This window comes from Hermetia illucens, chromosome 1 (genome assembly GCF_905115235.1).
Source record: "Hermetia illucens chromosome 1, iHerIll2.2.curated.20191125, whole genome shotgun sequence".
Lineage (NCBI taxonomy): Eukaryota > Metazoa > Arthropoda > Insecta > Diptera > Stratiomyidae > Hermetia > Hermetia illucens.
The window spans coordinates 27993706-28017776 of NC_051849.1; the positions used below are offsets into that span (position 1 = coordinate 27993706).

The window sequence follows — 24071 nt, forward strand, 5'->3', positions numbered from 1 at the left end:
GAGATTCCCGTATTATATTCCAATTGGCCATGGTTACCATCACATAATATTTGCTAGTAGTACCCTTTCCGTGAATTGCATCTTCTGCCAAGCCAGTGACCATTTTGATAGCATCAATGGTTTATCTAGCTTTACGGAACCCATACTGCCGATCTGAGAATCCTCCCTGGCTCTCAACGATAAAGAGTAATCTATTGTAGATTATTCCCTTTAGTATTTTCGCCATATTGTCCAAAAGATCTATAAGTCTGTAGGAGGTTGGCCAACATGGAGGTTTATCAGCCTTAGGCAACAGTACTAACTTCTGCGGCTTCCATACCGCGAAAATATCCCCTCTGATATGCACGCTTCGAACAACTCAGCCAACATGTCCATTTTGGATTTCATGACAAGCGTAAGAAACCTATTCGGTACGCCATCCAAACCCGGAGCTTTATTATCTTCTACTCTACTGCAGATTTCCAGCGGTCGTTGGAAGTTCTCAGTTCCCTCCTCTTGCTAGGAAATAAGCCCTGGATGGTTTTTGACAAGAGGGTAAGGCACTTAATCTGCGGAGATGAACGGCCTCTGAATTGCCCATGATGATTATATATTGTTTACATCCGCTTCCGAACAGAGCTCCTTAAAGCATTCCCTCTTGTTCCGTTGGATGACGTGCTTGAAGGTTTTGCGGGCGTGGCAGGTGGACCGAAGGCTGGGCAGTGCACTATTTGACTGGTAGTTTTGCCTTCTACTGGTGAATGAGTACCTCCTAGGCTTGGAGGCGTCACCTGCTTTGGCGATGCAATGGGCCACATGGACAGCTCTTTGCGTAGAGGCGTCTACTTTATTAGGTTGGTTCAACCACCCCTGAAGGTTTGCGGAACTAACGCTTTCGCAGATCAGCCCGACTTTTTTTTCGATTTCGAGCATGATGGATCTCTGCTCTGTAACTCCAACTATACCTCAAAGAAGATTGCATGGCGATCACAATGGGTGTAGCCCTCGCTGTCGCACCAGGGCCTACCACGCGCCAGTGCAGTGCTGACAAAGATTAAGTCTACGATTGAGGCATCAATCAATGCTTCTGGCGCATGCTTTCGCAAAATGACCAAGCGCGAGGCACTTGAAGCACCTCTTTGAAGAAATTTGTTCTCTCAGACGACAGATAATCCATCCAATTTGAACTTTTCCGGCTGCCAATAACTTCTGCGCCGCGTCCATTAGTAATCGCAAGGTGTTCGTTTTAGTATTCCCTTACGCTTTTCGCAAACTCACAATGGACTCCTTGGAAAGTTCCTCCAACTTGAATTGTTCCTTCATTGCAAGTGAGTTCCTAACTTGAGCGAGAAAGCCAACTCTTCTGGGTTCTTCGGATATGGCTAACATTTCCACCGAGGTCTGTTAAGTCTGGATCAGCTTCGCCTTTTTTAATATCTTCCCGCAGAACAAATTGCCCTTGCTGGATATCACAATTTAAATTCGCACTTTTACTTTCTTCTTTGCCTTTTTATTAACAATCCTGGTCCATTCACCGTTTTCGTTCCCCTTGGATTTTACCGGTACCTTCTTTCTCTTTTTGGAAATTTTAGTTGCGTTTTTCGGGACAATTAGTATGCCTTTTTTCTCTTAGGTGCCTGCTGATTTCACTGAGGATCTACATTTCTTTTGGGTACTGTCTTGTTTCAATTGGGATGCTTGTGACACGGTTGTAGCAGCAAGTTTCGACTTGTCCTTGGAATATCGTTCTTTATGCTGCGATTTGTTATAGACCATTCTAATAGCTCTCACCATATTGGTTATGGTTTGGCGCACGTTGTGCTTGTCCTTGATGAACTCGGACAGCTCAACTATTTTTGCACCCAGCTGTGTGAAGGGTAACGCCTCCGGATCAGGACTCTGCTCTCCATGAATCCCAACCGGATTATTGTTTTTAAAAAGTTCTTACCTTTTGGCATTCATTGACCGTCTCTCCGCTTATCTTTTTTGATCTTTTGCATTGGTGGAGATCTCAGAGTTGACGAACTTCTCTTGAATGGGTACTTTCCTTGGTCCTGGAGTATTTCCTGCAGTCGCTTCTCTGCGTTGGGTGATACCGTTTTTGTCGTCCAGCGATCTGCTTTCAACTCATCTTTTTTAGATTTTGTTACTAATGTTTTCCGTAGAGTGGTACTTTGCCTGAACACCTCCTTTTCCATATCTAAAAGATTTGTAGCATTAGATGTCACGGTGGCCAAGTTGTCCATCACCGAGGCACAGCGGTCTAGGGATATCAACGACCGGGAGCCGGCTTGCTTGCTCCCAAAACCCGCCAGTACTGGGGCAAGGCTCAGAACCTAAGTTTTCTCCCTTTCTGTCTGTCAATTTGTCCGTCTGTATGTCTGTCTGTTCGTTTGTCCGTCTGTCTGTCTGTCACACGCACTTTTGTCAAAAACGGCCGAACCGACCAACTGGACATTTGGAGGGATGGTGAGAATTGCGAACGCCCACTCATGCAATGAATTCCATCCTTCTACGTTGGGTTTAAGAGCGGCATCCATGCAAAAGGAGGGTGTAAATTCAAATCACACTAAAGTGAGTTGATATTACGAGCTACGCACAAATGGAATAGTTCCGCACCCAAATATATGTTCATAAGAAATACACAAATTATTACTTGAAGCATTGAGCTCCTGGTTTTCGACTAGTTTAACTTTGGGTTTGTTTATCTCCTGTTCACTCGCTTGGAGCATAGGGTAGCCAAGACGATCACAAACATCCACCGAGGCCAGGCCAGGCTAGCGTTTTAACCTCGCAACCATCGCGCCGTCAACATTGGTTGTTAGCCCCAAAAATGGGTTCCATTGAGAAAAAAAAGTTGGAAAGTCTTTCTTTCCAATTGGTTCGGTCTACGATCAAGTCGATGGTGAACTCAGGGCCCCCTTTATTTTGAAACAAAAAAAAAATAGTTGAGTTTCTGGCGGCTTAGGCCAGGACTATCTGCCGGTTTTTCGTTCGAATGTAATTCCCACCCGTGACGTGTTTACGGATTAATATAAGTGAGCCAACATGCATGAACCACTTCATCACACGGTGGTGAGGCAACGTCTATTGAGTTGTCCTTGCCCTGGTCAAAACTGTAGACGTGAATATGGAATTTTTACATTTATACAGGATCAGGATTAATATTTTCCTAATCACCTCATCCCAAAACAAAAGACAGCTCTGAAATAGTCGAATTTATCAATGGCCCCCATCTATATATATCACCTTTCACTCAATCAAGCACCAAACAAAGCTTCATTAAAATATACTTTTCATGGCATCCCCTATTTCTCTCATCCAGACTAGCCAAAGTGCTCCACTTTGCAAAGGAACATAATCTACGGTTAACATCGTCACGTCTGGAACATTCTCTAACATCTCATTTTGTTTTTTCTTCATTGTTGGCTTTTTCCCAGGATTCACGCTGCGTATCCTACCTTTGATTTTTTTTCCCGCTTTCCCTTCCTCGGTGTAGTCATGATTGCCTCCCCATTATGGATTTTTGCAGGATTCTTTCCAGACTATCCAAGTTATCGTTCAAATACCGAGAAGAGAGCCTATTTTTGCTATTAAACATATTTTTATGTCATATAGGTCAGGGGGTTCAGTCAACAAGAAAATTATCCTTGAAGCGGAAGAGGAAAGAGACGAATGTAGTGGAAAAGTTGCCAACTTAGAATCTTTGTTTCGTAGTCTTTTTGTATGATGGAGAGTATCACCAGATGAAGATGATAGAGACAGAGGGCAACAAAATAGAGCTATAAACTTGAGTGAGAATGGATATAGTTTCCTTTAGGTGGGAGGTGGGGTGGAGCGAAATGGGGCTTAGTATGGAGATTGTTTTAAGGGAAGCTCATCCTTTTAAATATATAATACTTCTCTTTGCTTGATGTCACTGGAGCGTATGTCATGCAATGAAATGAATAACCATTGGTAGAGGGAGGAACATGAATGGTTTTCTGTGGAAATTTTCATGTTCTCCCAATTTTGACCCCTTTTTGAAAGCAATCTGTAGAAAAGAAATATTTCAATTAACATTCCGAAATGTTTCAATTTCTGAATTCCAACTTCTAATTATTATATAGCCCTTTGAGCAAAGATTGTTTTCTAGAGCTGTTTCATCGTCATGACCATTATAGCGAAAGGAACGCAATAGGTCCTTAAGTAAGTTTTGTTTTTGTGCCCATTCCATTCAATATTTTATGCTACACAATGTTACGCTTGCAAGTTACTAATATAGACATTTATTATATCTGGACCAAAAATAACTTGAAGTTTAATAGGTGACCCAATTGCCAACTTTCGTTAAACAAGAACTTCCAGACCATTTTTTGGAGGAACCTGCAGATTTATACTCTCATATAAAACCCCAATAAAAAAGCCTCTTCTTACTAAATGGCTCCACAGACCTAATCGATCCTTCTACTACCATTCAAAATTCGCGGAGTTAGCATATGACCACTCATATCCACAAGTTTACTTCCACTCACATCCCCTTAAACATCCCTATCTTATCTAGTCGCATATCCTCACCCCGAAAAAGTGAGAAACACTTCAAGGATGCGAAATGAATGGTTCCCGTCGGGATCATATGAGTGGCATAATTTTCAAATAAACGACCGTTTTATTTAGGATTATGCGACAATTCTTTAACACTATGATGAGGGTGGAAAGCACTACAGAGGCATATTCAAAGCATATAATGCTCATAATATGCTGTTTGGGAACGGCTTTGAACCGGTCGTGGTTCAAGGACTACAAAGAAACAAATTGGGATACTTTGCGGTACTTGTATCTCGTTCCAGGGAAACTTTGATGCTAAGATGAATTCCGAAGCCAAATTTGAAGATATGAATGTTAAGAGTTTCCATTGTATTAGCCAAAGTAGATAGAATTATGCGCGGGAAGTTTTAAAGACTGGGTAATATTTCGAACCCCCCAGGGGTTGAGAAGGAAATTTTTGCTTATTGTGAAAGAAAAGGTAAATGAATTTATCTGGAACTCGAAAATTTAGAATTTCCTTGTCTTTATGTGTTTGTACTCAATTGAGTTTTGAAGCAGTTTCGCAAAAATGTTTGTCTCTAGTTCCGCCTACAACAATTCGGGGGAACATATTAATGTCCTAATGTTCTTGAGAATTCAGTGGGTTTAAATGCCATTACGTCTATTCTAAGATAATTTCCATTAAAGATGATGCGCTTAAATAATACTATCTTTCTCTGTGTTGGCGAAGAAAGAATAATTAATGAATAATGAATGTTTTATCTGCCCCTAGAGGATTTCCATCCTTTCTTCAGTCTGGGCCGTTATCACCTGGGGAGTACGTATAGTTATTCTGCTTTACCTTAAACCAAGTACACATATAAATCTCATACATTTATCATGACTGCTGGGAGCTCCTTTCTTTAAAGGAAAAGCTGCAGACGGAGAAGGATGAAGGCAAGTCTCCCGCGCCTAAAAAATGCGACAAATTGCACCCAACCTGGAGGAGCAAGGTTGGGGGCTGGGCAGGGCTGACAACCCTACACGGAAAACCGAAGTTACGAATCCACAACAGGAGCCTCGAAATGAATGGATGTTCAAACGACAAATCCAGAAATAAGGATTTGCAAAAAAGTCAAGCGACGACGGCTTTACGGTTTCTTACCAGGGCAGAGGCAAATCGTCAGACGGAAGGAAGGATTTGCACATTTTCTTATCGAACGTGCGCTCCCTGTACAGAGATGGAGCTGCCAAGCAGCTAGCCGATACCCTGTCCAAATATAGGGTTAATGTAACAGTGTTGCAGGAGATGCGTTGGACAGGGACCGGTTTTCTGGAGAAGAGCCACTATACCATATATTTTAGTGGCCATCCAGTAAACCGTGTGCTCGGAGTCGGTTTCTTAGTCAGCCAAAAAATGAAACCTGTTGTTATCGGCTTTGAAAACATAAGCGAAAGGCTAATGCACTGTGCGCTTGCCAGGCAAATTTAGAAATATAAGCCTCATTAACATTCACGCACCTACAGAGGAAACTGCAAAGTCGGAGAAGGATACCTTCTACGAGGGAATAGAACGAATCCACGAAGATTGTATGTATTTGGGAATTTTACCAGCCAAGTAGGGACCCGTACTCAGGCGATACGTTGGCTCCCATAGCTTACATCAATACAAATGATAACGGACCGCGGATTATTCAATTAGCAGTGTCACACGAAATGGTTGTTGGAAGTACCTGGTTTGTGCGGAACGCGGTCCACAAACAATCGTGGGCCTCTCCAGACGGGGCTACTTTCTACCAAATTGACCACGTGCTGATTGAACGTCGCCACCTTTCAACCTTGATGAATGTCAGAACATCTAGGGGAGCCAATATAGACTCGGACCACTATCTCGTTGGCATGGTGCTTCGATCTCGAATTACGATACCACCTACAATCCCCTCTGACAATCAAGTGAAAGTTAACACTGAAGCCATTCACAACACAGCCCTCCGCAACACCTATAAGAGGGAAATGTATGTCGCAATAACCGCAGTTATGTTCACAATCACCTGAAGAACGTTATCATAAATACGGCCAAAAACATACTTGGCCCCAGCCGCAAAAAAAGTCGGAACAGCTGGTTTGACGATGAATGTAAGCTAGCAACGGAACGCGAGAATGCTGCATGCTGTAATGCTGCATTCTCAAAGAATGCGGGCACGCGAGAAAATTTATCATGAACTCCGGCGAGCCGAGAAGCGACTACACAGACGGAAAAAGGAAGCTTTGGAGAACTAAAAGGTCTGTGAACTCGAAAAGTACCGGGAGCAACTGCACCAGGTGCGGAAGTTTTACCAACAAGTCAGCAGGGTGAAGCCTTACACACCTCGATGTGTACCCTGTCTCGATATGACCCTGCCGAGACAAAGAGGGAAAACTGATTTCCGACAGAATAGGTATACTGCAGCGATGGGTTGAGTACTTTGATGAGCTACTGAACAACCAGAACATTGGCGAGTTGGAGGTCCCGCCAACTGAAGACGACGGACAAATACTGCCACCACCAAGTTCAGGAGAAACAGTCCGTGCAATTCATCGGCTAAAAAATCATAAGTAGCCAGGAGCCGATGGAATTACAGCCGAATTGGTTAAATATGGAGGCGATCAGTTACACCGAGTGGTTCATCAACTGATGCTCAAGGTATGGGACAGCAAATCAATGCCTGACGATTGGCAACGACGCGTTATCTGTCACACAGTGCAGCAATTATAGAGAGAGATTCTCCGCTATTTTGCTAGGTCGGATAGCCCCATACGCCCAGAACATCATTGGCCCATACCAAAGAGGCTTCACTCCAGGCAAATCAGCAATAGATTAGATTTTCTGTCTGCGGCAAGTGCTGGAAAAACTGTTAGAATATGGACACCAGTTGCACCATCTATTCATCGACTTTAAAGCCGCCTATGATGGCATAGCCAGGGTAAAACTGTATACGGCTATGAGAGAATTCGGTATCCCGACGAAATTGGTAAGACTGACTAGGCTGACCCTGACCAATGTGCGAGGCCAAATAAAAGCAGCAGGATCACTCTCAAGACCATTCGACACCAACAACGGTCCACGACTAAGGGATGCCCTATCATGCGTCCTCTTTAACCTGACCCTCGAGAAAGTGATCCATGATGCTGAGGTAAATGCAAGAGGTACAATCCCCTTTATGTCTAACCAACTACTGACGTATACTGACGATATCGACATCATGGGAAGAACCACCCAAGACGTACAAACCCCCTTCATCCAGACCGAGCAGGTGGCAATTGGGGCGAGATCTTGGGCTGCACATCAATGAAGGCAAGACAAAGTATATGGTGGCACCGTCAGCACCGAAAACCAACCAACCAACAACATCAAACCGCACTGGTCAAACGGGAAGAATAAGGATAGGAGAATACAACTTTGAGACCGTTGATAATTTCTCCTATCTAGGGTTGAAAGTCACAACCGATAACAGCTACAATGATGAAATCCGCGCACGGTTTTTGTCAGCCAACAGAGCCTATTTCAGCTTACAAAAACTGTTCTGCTCGAAACGTCTCACCATAGGGTCAAAGCTCTTACTGTACAAGACTATGATCTTGCCAGTCCTCATGTATTCCTCGGAAACTTGGGTTCTTAGCAAGAAAAATTGCGAACTCTTGGCCGCATTCGGAAGAAGAATCCTCCGAAGAATTTTTGGTCCCCTACATGAGGATGGACGATTCCGTAGCCTACACAATGACGAAATCTATGAGCGATACCATGACCGTCGGATTGTGGATAAAATCCGGCCCAATAGGTTACGGTGGGCGGGTCACTTAGCCCATATGGATGAGGATGATCCCACCCGGAAAGTCTATAAGGGCAATATCTACGGTTGAAAAGAAGACGAGGCAGACCCTGCCTAAGATGGAGCGATGGTGTATTGGTGGGCCTAGGCGCAAAACAGGGATGTCTGGAGTTCTTTATTAAGGCAGGCCTAGACAGGATAAGAATAATTAATGAATAATTAATGTTTTATCTGCCCTAGAGAATTTCCATCCTTCCTTTAGTCTGTGCCGTTTTCACCAGGAGAGTACGTATAGTTATTCTGGTTTGCCTTAAATCAAGTAGATATATAGATGTCTACATGTATCATTAATCATTGAAATTAACATTTGAAATGTTTCTGCTTGAAACCTAGCCTAAACCTAGGAAGTTTCTTAGAATTTAAGGTTTTTTAAGTTTTTTGTGTAAAACGAAACCTTATTAAACTCGGTTCACTATCTGTCTGTCTGTCTTTTTTTATGGAGGTGGAAATCTTCAAAAGACTCTGGTCTGGGCAGAGTGTGGGATTTTTACCTGCTGAAACCACCCCCGACTCTCCACACCTACCCCGTGAAACCACCGTTAAGTATTACATCACAGGGCGGAATTAGCTTACTTTAGCTAGGTCTCCCTCCGTTTACCCGCGGACTTCGTAATCGTGCCTTCTTCACTTCTTCTGTTTTTCGCAGTTTATGCTGGATTACTGGGATCATCGAATTGATCGCATCCCAATTTACCATCCTGGCTATGAGCAGCCTGCAAGTATGCCGCGGTTCTCCTACGTTCGGCACCATCCTTGCCAGAGCCATACTCGTGATGGATGTTTTTTCGCAAGCATGCTCTATGTGCTGCTTAAAATTGAGTTTTCCGTCTATCATCACCCCAAAGTATTAGGTTGGGGAAAAAGTAATGTCGTATTTTGTCAATAGATGGCGACACTTAAACATATCTTGTGTTGTACTTATCGCATCGGGTCATACTATACGGCGATTTGAAGACAACAGGGCTACAGGTGTCTCTTTGACAGTTTTATGATCGTACGCTTCAGTCTCAAGTTATAGCGCGTCAAAGATGGAGTCCACCAAGGAAGAAATTCGTCATATTTTATATTTTTACTGCCTGAGAGTTAAAAATGCAACGAAGACGGCCAAAAAAATTTGTGAAGTTTATGGGTCCGATACTGTAACGATTCGCACAACACAGCGTTGGTTCGATCGATTTCGTTCTGGTGTAGTGGATGTCGAGGATACACCCCGTACTGGTAGGCCAATCGTCGTAGAAACCGATAAAATCGTCGAAATCATCCATTCGCTCGATTGGCCAGGAACTGAGTATAGACCATAAAACCGTTTGGAACCATTTGCAGAAGATTGGATCCCAAAAAATGCTGGATGTTTGGGTGCCACACGAGTTGACGGAAAAAATCTCTTGGACTGAATCAACGCCTGCGATGCACTGCTGAAACGGAGCGAATTCGACCCATTTTTGAAGCGGATGGTGACTGGTGATGAAAAGTGGATCACGTACGAAAATCTCAAGCGAACAAGATCGCGATCTGAATTTTTTGCAAATAAGGAGGGGGGTTTTATAAGAGGGGGATAATGGAGTTGCCTTCTAAATGGCAACAAGTTTGCGAACAAAACGGTGCATATTTGACTTAAATCGGATAATTGTAAGTATGTTAAATAAAGTGTTAAAATTCGATCACAAATACGACATTACTTTTTCCCCAACCCAATATTTGATGGCCGGCTTGGAGGCGATGCTATGATTCTCGATTCTAATGCAGGTGTAATTTCTCTAGCCAGTAGTTAGTGATGAGGACCGCTTCTGTCTTTTTCTCCGCGAGTGCCGGCGCAGCATTCTCTAACCAAACATTAACAACACTGATTGCTTCGCTTGAGTATAACTCAGCATCCTCGAGATGCTTTGCGATCACAAATAGTGCTATATGGTCGCTGTAACCCACTACCGTGGCCTCCTCCGAAACCGAAAGGTTAAGTACATCATTATACATGATGTTTCACAGTAGTGGGCCCAGTACAGAGCCCTGTGGGACACCCGTGGAGACAATGTACTCCTTGTGTCCATCATCGGTATTATACCAGAGTGTCCGCTCTTGCCAGCAGCTATCAATAGCGCCAGAGACTTTCGTATAAGGTTCCAATTGGCCGAGTTGAATACATTCCTCACATCCAGGGTCACCACCACACAATATTTGTTGATACAACCCCTTCCGTGAATTGCATTTTCGGCCAAGCCAGTAACCTTTTTGATGGCATCAATGGTTGATCTGGCTTTACGGAACCCATACTGTCTATCTGAAACGCCTCGTTAGCTCTCGAAGACTGGGAGTAATCTATTATAAATAACCCGCTCCAACATTTTCCTCATATTATCTAGAAGACATGTGGGTCTATAGGAGGACGGTTCCCCTGGCGGTTTTCCACCCTTAGGCAGCAGCACCAGATTCTGTGGCTTCCGTGGTGCAGAAAAGATACCCTCGGACATGAACGTTTCCTTCGCGAACATATCGAGACTGGTGGAATCGGCGTCACATTTAGGGGGCGCTGAAAGGTGTCAGTACCCCTCTCTTGCTGGGGAAATAACCTTTGTATTATTTTCAACAAAAACATAGGGCACGTGATCTGCGAAGATGAACGGCTTCTGAATCGTCTCGTCAAGATTTTATAGGCGCTACCCCACGGATTTATGACCGCATCCAAACAGAGCTCCTTAAAACATTCCCTCTTACTCCGTTGTATGGCGAGCTTGAGGTTCTTGTTGTCTTCTCAATAGGCATGCTCCCTTTGCCTTTGATCGATCCTATTTATTGGCCTCTGAGCCATTCGTCTGACTCTGTGGGAAATCGATCGAAGGCTGGCAAGTTCACTATTCTACCAATAATTGGGTCTTTTAGTCAGTCCTAGGGGTTTACGTGAGTACTTGTCATGGAGAATTAATCCCACGGTCTTCCTAAGACACGGACTGATTTTGTGACTACAATCAGAGCCCCGCTGTGACAAGCAACAATGGTACGAGTCTATACCAAGTGCATCGCTTAGTATTCATACTGGTGGATGCAAGGCCTACCTAAATCACTACCGAACTAAGGAGTACGGCAGCCATGTTGAAACGCAACACTATATGGTCTTTGGCCTTTGGAGCATTCGTCTACTGCATCACGGCGGAGAAGCCAATACGATACAGCGTCTCCCGGTGCCACCACTATGGAGGTTCCCCTCGGCCACTTGGTATTGGTTCAGCCGCCAGAGTTGCCGCCCCGTCTTCCTCACCGCACCTCTGAGCATCTGGGTCTTCTAGTGGGGAATTTTGCATCTCCTAGGCTTCGACGCGTCACATGCTTTAGAGATGCTTTGTGTAACATGGAGAGCTCTATCCGCGGAGGTGCCTGCTTTGCTAGGTAGGTCTAGCCACACTTCCATGAATGTTTGCTCATCCATCCCTTTGGCAGACCACCCTGGTGTTTTTTCGATTTTGACTTCCGGATTGCGGGTCGCCTGCCTTGTGGCTTCGTCCTTAGTTCAAAGACGATTGCCTGGTGGTCGCTGTATGTGAAATCCTCGCTAACTTGCCAGGACACATCACATACTGGCGCAGAGCTGACAAAAGCCAAATATACAATTGACCCAGATCCCTCCGATAAGTGTTTACATCACCTTCGTTAGCCAGAACTACATCCAACTGGGCGAATGGTTCTAATAAGCACCGGCCCCATGCGTTAGTCTCTTTGCTGCCCCACTCAATAGCCCACGCATTAAAGTCACCAGCTACCACCTTTGGACCTCGTCCTATTGCGTCGCGAACAAGCTCGTTTAACAGGTCTACAAACTCAGGCAGTGTGAGCACTAATTTTTGCCCATACAAAGCCACTAGCCGCCTGACCCATGCTATATTGCTTCAGTGTTAACTCTCACTTGATTGTCAGAGGGGATTCTGGGTGGTGTTGTTATTCGACCTCGGAGCTGGGCGGTGTTTTTATACGAGCTCGGAGCACCATGCCAACGAGATAGTGATCCGAGTCTATATTGGCCCCCCTATATGTTTTGATCAGCACGTGGTTAATTTGGTTGAAAGTGGTCCCGTCTGGAGAGGCTCATGTATGTTTGTGGACCGCTTTTCGCGTAAACCAGGTACTTCCAACAACCATTTCGTGTGACCCTGCTAATTGAATAATCCGCAGTCCGTTCTGATTTGTATTTTGATGTAACCTATGGGAGCCAACGTATCGCCTGAATATGGGCTCTGTTCCTACTTGGCTGTTAAAATCCCCAAGTATGATTTTGATATCATATCTGGGACAGGCTTCGAGGGTTCGTTCTACTGCCTCGTAGAAGGTATCCTCTTCCGACTGTGCAGTCTCCTCTGTAGGGGCGTGAACGTTTATGAGGCTTATATTTCTAAACTTGCCTCGCAAGCGCATAGCGGTTCGCTTATATTTTCAAAGCCGATAACAGCAGGTTTCATTTTTTGGCTGACTAGGAAACCTACTCCGAGCACATGGTTTACTGGATGGCCACTATAATATGGTATAGTGGCTCTTCTCTAGGCAACCGGTCTCTGTCCAACGCATCCCTTGCAACGCTATTATGTAAATTATGTAAATATTTTATTGGACCAGGGTACCAGCTAGCTCCTGAGTAGCATTCGGTCTGTGCAGGATACACAAGTTCCATGAGAAAATACGCAAATCGTTAATCCGTTGTCGTTGCGGGTTCGTCGTTGGATGGATGGATTATCCAGTCCGAGGCTCCTGTTGTGGCTGCGTAACAAGTTGTTTTCCATTTAGGGTTGTCAGCTCTGCCTAATCCCCTACCTGGAGGATCAGTTGGTACGATTTGTCCCGTTTTTAGGCGCGGGAGACTCGCCTTCATCCTTCTCCGTCTGCAGCTTTTCGTTAAGAAGGAGCTCCCAGCGGTCACCATGTGGAGGTGGAGGTAGAGTTTCGTAGTAGAACTGTCGGTGTTGGTTCAGCAGGCGTTTCCCAGGTTTTATGTTCCATCGTGGGTATCAATCCATGTGTCGCCCTGGGACCTATACTACCATTTGACCACCTACTAGGAAACCTACTCCGAAGAAATAGTTTACTGGATGATCACTGTAATATATGGTGTAGTGGCTCTACTTCAAGAAGCCGGTCCCTGTGCAGTGCATCTCTTAAATGCTGTGACATCAGCTTTATATTAGGGCTTAGCTGTTTGGCAGCTCCTTTTCTGAACGGGACGCAAACATTCCAAATGTGGAAACCTTTAGTCCGTTCGTTTTTATTGCCGGGTCCGTCGCTCTATAGTTCATCTAGTCCGAAGCTTCTTTCGTGGTTCTGTCACAAGAAGTTTTCTGCCTAGGCTTGCTAGCCTTATCCAACCTCTAATCAGGAAGACCAGCTGGTACCGTTTGTACCATTTTTTGGGCTTTCTGTGGCTGCAGTTTTTCATTAAAAAAAGTCCCGGTGGAGATAGGGTTGGAGTTTTTTAGAAGAGCTGTTGGTTCAGCAGGGATTTCCCAGGTTTTTTGTTCCATCATGGGTATCAATCTACGTTTTGCCCAGAGACGTATACTACCCTTTGACCGGTGAAAATGTCAACCAATATTTAAAGAAATTACACTACCACTACTTTGTCTGCCCTTTGCGCCATGATAAATGCTCAAAGTTAATTAAGTTTTGGCGTCTACCAATCCTTTAGAAATTACCCATAAACAATTCGCAGAAAAAGACTTCACGGGGTTTATATTAAACTTCCATGCAGTGAGTACGAATATGTAGCCAAGTATCTGTAATGTCCTTGTAACTCTAATAACGGTTAGTCTGAAACTGGGTCGACCAGAAGGCAAAAACTAGTTCTCCCAACATATCCTTTTCTGTTCAGCAATATGCAGTTGCTTGACGAGAAACTTCTCTTTCAAAGTAAGCAACGAATTTGAAATTAAATTTCTCGGGGAAATAATCGGACTTAGCGACGGTGAAAAGTTTCCAACATTGAAATGTTGACGGGACACTTTAGAGAGCTGATAGTGAAAATTACACAGGACGAGTGAAAAGCATCCCCGTCGGCAGTTGTGGAATTCAATAAAAGCGATCCATGAAATTCCATTTTCCATTTCTTTAAGCAACTCCGATTATATGGAAAGCTGTTTGCTACTCACTTCTCGAACTAATACTTTTGTCTGTGAACCTTGTCGAAGCTCGGAGCATTACAATCCAAAAGGGAATTCATAAAATGACTACAATGATGACAAGGGACGATAAGGATAACGACATTTCGCATCAGACGTACACGCTCAATACTCTGCTCGACTTGACTCTTCTTCTCTGTATTAAAAATGGAAATGTTTTTGCTTCAAGGGTTCATGTCCCGAAAGGACATTTTCTTTTTTTCATTCTCATGTTCTCCTTTCCCGGCTCCCTGTTGGCACCCAGTCGCGAGGTCGTCATCATCCCCCACTACTCGTCATGAATTTAATTGGAAAGTTATGTGTCGTGTAAGTTGAAGTAAGTAGCTTCCACCATGGCGCAAACGAACAGAAAGCGAGACGATAGACGGTGATGAAATGTCGAAAAAGACGTGGATTCCTGTTCCACTCAGAGACTTTCCACTCCAGAAAACTGAAGTTCACCCGAAACATTTTTATTTACGGCTGTGAGGTTGTTTCTTGATTTCGTGACAACACAAAATAAAGTGTATGGCATGCAAATGGTTTGAAAATCAATAGAGAAATGAACGGATAAGTTTGGTGAGACCGTTTCGTCCTTGTGAATGAGGATGTTCCGAAATAATATATTCGGTTAAGTATATCCTGCTTGGCAAGCTGAAATGGGAAAGGAGTCATTCCAGTGATGTAATTCAATATTCTGGTCGCGTACACTTGAGACTTCCGCGATGAATATTTCAGAGGGATGATTAAGTTGTAACCGTTTCTGGGGTTAAGGTCGGCCCCCCGTTTTTGGAAGAATAATGGTTTCACCTTTTCGTTAATGTTACTTCTATGTTCTCGGCTATGCAGCTCTCTATTTCTGATTTGAAAGGGGGTGGGAGAAATAAATACAACTGAGTGGTCACCGCTGGTATACCTTTGGTCTTTTCTGGCCTCATTTATAGCTGTTAAGGTCACTTTATTGGCCTTTAACAGTCCATCATACAAACAGGTCCAATTCGTTTCTAACCCATAACATATCTTTTCCCCATTACAGCTCATTCGCAAGCTGACATTCAACACCCCCAACCCTGTCAGCATCCCCATTAAACTTCGCAGCACGGCACAATATACCCAGCAAAAACCGAACACCTGTAGCGAAGATTACTCAACGAGAATAGATGGGATAAATTGCAGTCCGGCAAATTCTTGTGGTTTGCCCGAGACTCCAAGACGGTGTATTGAAACAGGATGGGATATGGCACTAGGAAATGAGAAACTTCCTTCTACTGGCGCTTCCACCAACAGCAACATCAACCACAACAGAATCGGTCATCCCGAGAACAAGCTATCCTACGGGGCAGGTGGGGACGACGACGACTACCAAATGTTTCACATATCACCACGATTTTTCCTAAAACGTGATATGACTATGTCGTATATGCGAGTTGAGGACGACAGTGGGGGTGGTCACGTGGACATCGGAGGTGGAGGTGGTAAACGGAGTTGCAACTTTCCACCAAGATTGGGCATGTCCAATTTAATGGCGAGTATGATTCTCAGTCGACGTGATCTCAGTAAATGGAATAAATCACAAAACAACAACAGCAGCTGCTGTAGTGACGACGAAATCGTGACCAATATGAAGGATGGAAGCAGCGACGTAATCGGAATTGGTACAGGCGAGGGAATGGATGATAGAGGTGGTGTCGAATCGAGAACAAACAACACCACCAGCAACCGTAATCCAATTAACTTCGACGAGCAAGGTATCCGGACGCAAGAAAAGCCCACCGGATCGGAAACAGTGAGCACAACAACCACATGGATGGGACATAAAAATGAAGGAACCGGAACGACCACAACAAGTTTTATAGTGCCCGAAACCTTGAAAGTCGATAAATGCAGAGACGCCGTTCGACACTCCAGAAGTTGGTGTCGCAGCACCCCTTCAAACCCCATAGAAATTGCTGACCGGACAAATAGTGCTACAACAAAGGACGAGTCCTTATTATGTGCACAAATCGTCTTCGAGAAAGTTAAATACGATAAAACGAAACGCTACCTTAGACATACCCCAAGTGAATCGAGTACCGCCTCATCGCCGCGTTCCGTGAGAAGTAACGGACGCCTTTTGTCCTTGGACCGTAGTCAATCCTCTTCCTTCAGTCTGGACGATAACAGTTTCTCGGACAATAACCTGTACTCGTCCTCATCCCCCAGCCATTCATTCTGTTCCAATGGGGACGATTGCCACATTGAAAACGAATGCTCCTGTGATCCCAACGGTAACTGTTGCCATCCATCAATGCACGACGGTGATTCAACGACAAATCCTTCCGAGAAAGCCATTAATCGTATCAACAGCTTACGTTGTCGTAAATACTCTGAAACTTGGGATAGTAACGGAAATTCAGCGGATAGTCGTCGTATTCTCTGTGAGGAAGCCTGGAACGTCTTTGAGAATAAAATAAATACGGCCCGAGATAAGAAAATGATGATCCTCTACACGGAGGATGCCGAAGATTTCATTAGGTCGGCTAGTCCTAGATCCAGCTCCACCACGCTCGAGACTTGGATCGATGACGAAATCTTTGATAATTCATTCAACGAAGAGCTGGAGAGACACCATCGCCACTGTGCTTCCTCGTTCGAGAGATAAAATTCAATAGGAGCAGCAATAATAGTAACCGGACAACATATACGACCAGTTTGTCAAGCTTGAAATGGAAATGGGAAGGATATATACGACGGAGCAGTCCATTTTACTGAGGTAATTATTTCAGTCCTTGAAACCACTTGTCTTTTATGATATCGCATTTTATGTAAGTTGTTTGTCGTGCAACCATCCGGTCCGGGCCGTGGGCACTTGATGGTGGCACTATTCCACTTTATTTGGGTAATCATTTCAATACAGTCATTGTTTAAGGATTATATCTACCTCTTAGATGGGATTTAATGGTCTGGTGGTGTTTTACTTTTCAAGGTTCAATGTTACCCTAATGAAATGCTCTCCATTTGGAGTATGCTAAGTGACCCCCATTGCCGGTTGGATCCACTCTCCCATGGGAGTATTAGGGGGACGAGATAACATCCTTGTTTTGTGAATGGCATTGACTTTCAATTGAATGCTAATGAATCACCGCTAATTAAATTTTATGCCCCAACATCCAATCCATGATTTTGCTGTTGTCTTCATAATCAGAGCCCAAGGAAAAATATGTGTCCTTGGACGAAATGGACGTACCTTTCTAGGAAATTGTCTTGTGTTTGTACGCGTTTATATGTTTAGCAATAATCTTTGAGGCATATTCGCCGGAAAGGCGTAATAACGAAAATCTCATTACAAAGAAATGTCCTGTCATAAAGTAAACCAAATTATAGGAAAGTCTCCTGTTTGCTTATCAATTCCGAGAATAATAAGAATTTATGTGATGCATATCAACTTAATTAGTTCCATCTTACGGCGAGAATATTCCGAAAATAGTAAAATGACGTTAAGGATTATAAATGAGTGTTATAAGTCCTTAGGTAAGTCATGCGTCTTGGCATGAGTTTTGGGTGATATCTTCTAACTCCTTCCCAAAAGCTCTCTAGAATTTTAGACTCCTCTCTAACTGTTCCGCTCTATGTTACCTTATTATTATTCTGTTAAGGGAAGCGGCACTGCGTCCTTAAAGATCTATTGTGCCTCCTTATATTGCTAGTAGTCCCTGGTTATAGTGGTCTTATTAACTATTAGTAGTGAGGGAGCCTATAACCATTAGCAATTTTAGTATATTACCTACTTCTAAAACTTTCAACTTTGCTTCCGGTATTAAGTGTCGGACGCTGTCCCAGAACGTGTATAGAGGGTAGGGTAGGAGGGAGATACAGTCCGCACATAACCTGCAAGCAGTGTCCGTAGATATCACTAGATTCCCCAGATTGTAGTTTCGCCATCAGTGCCTAGTGAGAATTTCCACTATGACTCGGAGGTTCCTCTTGGCGGGGTTTAAACAGTCCTTTGTGCGCTCGGGTTCGTATCACCTAATAAGAACACTGCACTGCTGTGTTCCTATTAGGCTCGCCAAGTATACTTCCCTCACCCGTTCCTCTTTATTTTTTAATGTCATCGCCATGAACCCATTTCCGTCTTACAGAAGAGTTCTGGCCCGCGTAAAGGCGTCCTTGTTCTATTCCTGGCCAGTTCATCGGCTGCCTCTGCTCTTCCAACCCAACATGTCCTGGAACCCTGAGTATCCAGACTTTATTGAGCGAGCCGAGCGTATTCAGTCTCTCAAGGTATTCCCATAGCAGTTTAGAGTTCACCTGGTTGGATTTAAGTGCCTTGATAGCCACTTGACTGTCAGTCAAAATATCAATGTCCTGCCCCCTGTAGTTCAATTGTAGATTAAAAGAGGCACATGTACTTACGGCGTATATTTCCATCTGGAATATGATGGTGTGCTTACCCATTGGCTCTAAGTACATTTCCTTGGACCAACGGCCCCGACATCCACTCCCTCTGCTGTGAGGGATCCGTCAGTGTACCAGGTAATCAGTTGCTGGCTTAAACCATATATTACAGTCACGCTCTCCCAATTTGTCTTGTTACCCCAACGTGTTTCAAACTTCTAATCGAGGTGAAACCTCGTTATCATGTTATCCCTTAGCATCAATAATTCGGGGTACCGCCTAGAAATAATATGAATCTGCCTTCGATTTAGGCAGCTGCTCGCCTCAGTGATACTCCTGACCATCTGTCTGCCTTTGCCAGACAGCTGGTCTTATACCTTCGTGCGATCCGCAGGGCGTATCAAATATAAAAGGGATGATTTTTTAAAAAATTTGTTTATTTTATTTCATTTCCAAAAGTATTTTATTTTTTTTTTTACATACTCTCCTTCCAAGGAAATGCAGTTTTTCCATTCAAATTGGGAGCTTTGAAATCATTCCAATCCTCCACTGCCGTGGAGTATGCCAAAAAGATCGAAATCGCAAAGAGGCAAAGCCAGACTGTTGGAGAATGCTCTAAGGTTTCCCAGCCAAAGGAGTCCAATTTTTGTTGTTTGGATACGGACGGATTACGCTTCTTACGTTCCTTTTTTCGCCGAAATGTCAATTTCGCGGCATCCAAAGCATTTCGCAATAATACTGTGCATTAATAGAGCGCCAATTATGGAGAAAGTCATGCTGAATAACACCATTGCCATTATCTTATCGGCTGACTATTTTGCCTCAGCCTTCCCTGGTGCGCTGTTGCAGCTCTTCTTCCACTCCATACCGGCCTGTTTCGATTCGGGTGTGTAATGGTGCACCCAGGTTTCGTTACAGGTGAGAATTCTCTCCCTTGCTGGAACCGTTTGAACAGCCGCTGATAAACTTCCAATCGATATTTCTTGTGGTCTTCCGATAGGAGACGTGGCACCTATCTAGCAGAGATTTCAAAATACAAATCATCTGTCACGAATTCAAATAGGGATATTAGTTAATTTTCCGCTATGAGCTTGCAGACGGTCTCCATGTTTTCCGCGGTAAGATTCGTCCTTGGGCGGCAATGTATGGACCACCATATTTTTTTCAGATATTTGGGATAGGTAGTTTATGAGTTGGAGTCATTGAAGTAGCTGATCCTTCTTGGACTTGCCGACTCCTCGTCTTTGCAACCAATGTTAAAACTAATATCAGTTTCGGAATCGACTCCTTTCATTTGCCACTCCACACCACTATACTCCGTGAAAAAAATTATTACATTCCCATTTTGCCTACATGGGGATCCACCCAGCTACCTTAAACTCAATGTGGAACTAAACACTGCATGCAATGGGATTTATAGGTCCCACCTTTCCACCCAATTTGGTCCCAATAGGAGTAACCGTTTCTGAGATAATATGTGTGACAGACAGACAGAGAGACTGACGGACTGACAGTAAACCGATTTTAATGAGGTTTTGTTTCGCACAAAACACGATCGACCCAATCGAAATTTAATTTTGTTTTAGGTTTCATGTTTTGAGATTTTTCATAATTGGTTGGCAAATCCTTTGTTTTAAAGGGGAAAGTAAGTTAACCTCAACAGAGTCCCTTTCTGCCGAAACCAGGCTATTCAAAACTTGTCGTCACCTAGTACCCTTGTAACCATTCAATTCTCGCACGGTAGTCAGAATCTGGCTTGGAGTTTTGGTTACTGCTCAGAGTGGGTTTTAACCTCTGGCTCTCTAGAAGAATTTCCTTCCTGCACTCCCTCACCACGACAAGGTAAGCAATCGAGTGAAATGTAACGTTCTAAACTTTGAATATGTTTGGGTGCGCGACGTCTTTTCTTCGGAAGATAGTTTTTCAGTTACCCCAAATATCTTTCTTAAATACAAATGAAAAGTATCATGTTTCTTGGCAAACATGCGCTCCTCGTATTCGATCCATCATTAATTTTACGCTTCCTTTCAATTGGTGGGGTATATCGCGTCAACAACACTTACGCGTCGTCGTTCGCGGTTACCTGAAATGTGCTTCAACTCCCCCCACAACTTCCCAAGACCCTCGAACTCTCCTCTACTATTTTGTGCCAAATTCTCCTGGAGCGACCTACTCGTTGGTCATCTTGGAAGAGTGGATTCCATTGTCTGGCGTAACCAGTAATGCAATTGTCACCCCTCCTTAATGTGTGACCTATCCACTGCCGCTTTCACCGTTCGATCGCAATGTGTATGAGTGGCAGGCCTGTGAACCAACCACGTTCTTCGTTTGAGATAGTGTCAGAACAGCGCACTCTAATGATACGACGCAGACAAATGCGTAGCAGTAGAGTTCACTTTCCATGCAGTAGTCCCATATAATAACATAGAAATAACACTAGTACAGAAGAGTCTCAACTTGACCATGGCCTTGAAATAACTGCTTTTGTAGATTTTAGACAAGACGGCGAAAGCGGATGTAGCGCTATTAATGCATTGCATAACATCCAGTTCGGTGCACCGTTCGCAGAAACCACGCTTGGTTGGTATACAAATTGATCGACGTCTTCGATGCTCTGCCCATTAATGCTGATCGCGAGAATGCGGTGGTCCTTCAGTTTGAGAACTTGGGTTTTGTTGGTGTTAATTTTCAGTCCAAGTTCACTTGCCTCTCGTTCCAAATCCAGAACAACTTGCCAATATTCATGAGCCGGTTAGAGAGTCAACAGGTGTCATCAACGTAGTCCATGGAATTCCTACACGTTTTACGGAAACGACACCACGTTACCGATAACAAGAATAAATAATATCGGCGACAAGATGCAACCCCCGCGAACTCCGCTTTGTACCTCAAAGTGTTGCGAAATTTTGCCTTAATGTAGCACGTAAGAATCTGCGTCATCATATATCGCTCTGATAATGGCTATTAGTTGCTCTGGAGCGCCCCTCCTGTGTAGAATGGTGGCACAGCAGGGTTAACAGCATTCGAAATTTATTTCGAATGTTGTTAATTCGACTGACAGATGCCAACACCGGTTTTTTCCATGGCGGAGTAGGCTTTGATTTGATTGAATAAACAAGTCGGAATACCGGAAGCTCGCGCTTCGGGTATAAAGGTTTTGTGTTCATCTTATGTGAGAAACTTCAACGCACATTTTTCTGTCCGTATATAGCTACAAATCCAACATAATCCATCATATTTTTCCAAACTACGAGACATACGTACATATTACAGCCATAGATATCACGCTCACCCTAAACAAACAAACTGCCTATTACCGAATACTGTACACATATATGCACGTATATAAATTGATAGTTCCCATATTTCCGATTAACTTCTTATATCTATTTGAATTAGGCACTACCCCCAAAGTTCATTAGCACGCATATATTATATACCTACATGCACACATGTCTGGCTGACAAATAACTAAAAAACTAAAACAAAATAATTCTCTGGAACCCAATTCATAAGAACTCATTTCGTTGTGGTATTGACGAATTGATATGTGAGGTTGTAGAGTGCACGAAATTCACAAAAAATTGTAAAGTTTCACCCCCTATAACTTTGTTAATAATAATTGGATTTTCTTCAAACATGACCAAACTGTGCATTATGTTCTTCATTACACGCATGCCAAATTTTGTACTCCTGGGATGAACATAAGGGGGGGTGCCGGGTAAATTTCTAAAATGTGGAAATATACTATCATTAACTTTATTTGTGCATATATCGGAACCGGATATATTTTGAGGCCTAGATTTCGTAGAGATGCACCACTGTGATTTTTTTCAGATTTTTCGGTTGGGTAGGTTCTGAGAACGAGACCTGTTACACTTTTTGTGGGTCATATTTTGAACCCTCACTCCCCTACGTTTCATCTAATATCAGATATTGAACCAGATTCGAAAAGTACTAATTGAGGCCTTTCATTTGATACCCTACATGGCTACATTCTGTGAAAAAAAAATTTGCACCCTCCATTCACATGTATGGGGAGCCCCCCCTTAAACTTAACACAAGATGGCGCCACTTACTGCATGTAAAGGGATCACCAGATTACATACTCCCACCAATTTTCGTGACAATCGGTCCAGTCGTTTCCGAATAAATCGGGTGTGACAGACAGACAGACAGACAGACAGACAGACAGACAGACAGACAGACGGACAGACGGACAGACAGACACCGTCTCGATTCTAATAAGGTTTTGTTTCACACAAAACCTTAAAAAATAACTTAACCTGGAATGAAATCTTGCAGTTAGAAGTCTGTCAGAAACCGACTCCGGGTCAAGAGAGCGCTCGTTGTGCTAGTCAGCAGAAACAACTCGACACCAGAATCGCGTCTGCTACCATTTCGCTTTCCAGAGTACAAAAGCACATTGCCATAATTGTGGCAAGTGGGAGGGGAGTACTCCAGAGTCCCACAATCTTTCTTCACTTGGGCCCAGAAAGTGCAGCGTTGAAATTCCCGCTCAAGTTGGAGAAAGCAAGCATTCTGAGGACAATCGCTATCGTTGTTGAGGAATGTGCGCACATTCCAGAAACCAATCGTAGTGCGTTTTAGATAAGTAAAGTAAGGTCGTTGCCGAGAAGTCTGCCCCTATCCGAGACATTGTTGACGTTTCGGTAGCAATAAAGTTTTAAAATGTACAGGCTACTAACTCACAAATTTCTATCCCTTTTAGTCGCCTATTACGACAAGTAGGGAAGACTTTGAGTGTATTCTTAAGCTCTAATTCACAGGATTATACCGAATAATATGATATTTTGCGTTCTAATTTTTCATTTTAAGACCCTATCATCTTTAACACCACGCAGTCGTCCATGAATGCACAGACATTGAAAAAACTTTTCCCTATCAAACCAAAACAACAGTAATAGGTCTCCTTGAAATTTCGTCATTTGAAATTAGCTTGAACGTTACAGCCGCCCAGTATTCGCTGATCTTAGCCACGTTTGAATTGAGGAACCTCAAGGATAACTGACCATCGTATACTACAACGTGGTATCCATAAACTAACTGGAAAGAGATAAAGTGTAGACTAGGTCCCCATTAGTCTACCTAATGACCATCGCAGGCAGATTAGCGCTCACACTGTTAGGTGCCCCCGGCGACAGTCGTCACTAGTAAAATTACGAACCACCGTTGCTACTTGCCGATA

The 24071-nt window shown here is 43.6% G+C and overlaps 1 protein-coding gene across 1 annotated transcript in view; it reads left to right on the top strand.

Annotated features, from left to right (window-relative positions):
- The window catches only part of LOC119646567, a 116633-nt gene that overhangs the window by 20336 nt on the left and 72226 nt on the right, over positions 1-24071 (top strand). Inside the window, exon 2 of the mRNA XM_038047050.1 lies at positions 15522-17237. Coding sequence (XP_037902978.1) covers positions 15522-17126 — 1605 coding nt within the window. The 3' untranslated portion in view covers positions 17127-17237. The remainder of the gene's footprint in view (positions 1-15521; positions 17238-24071) is intronic.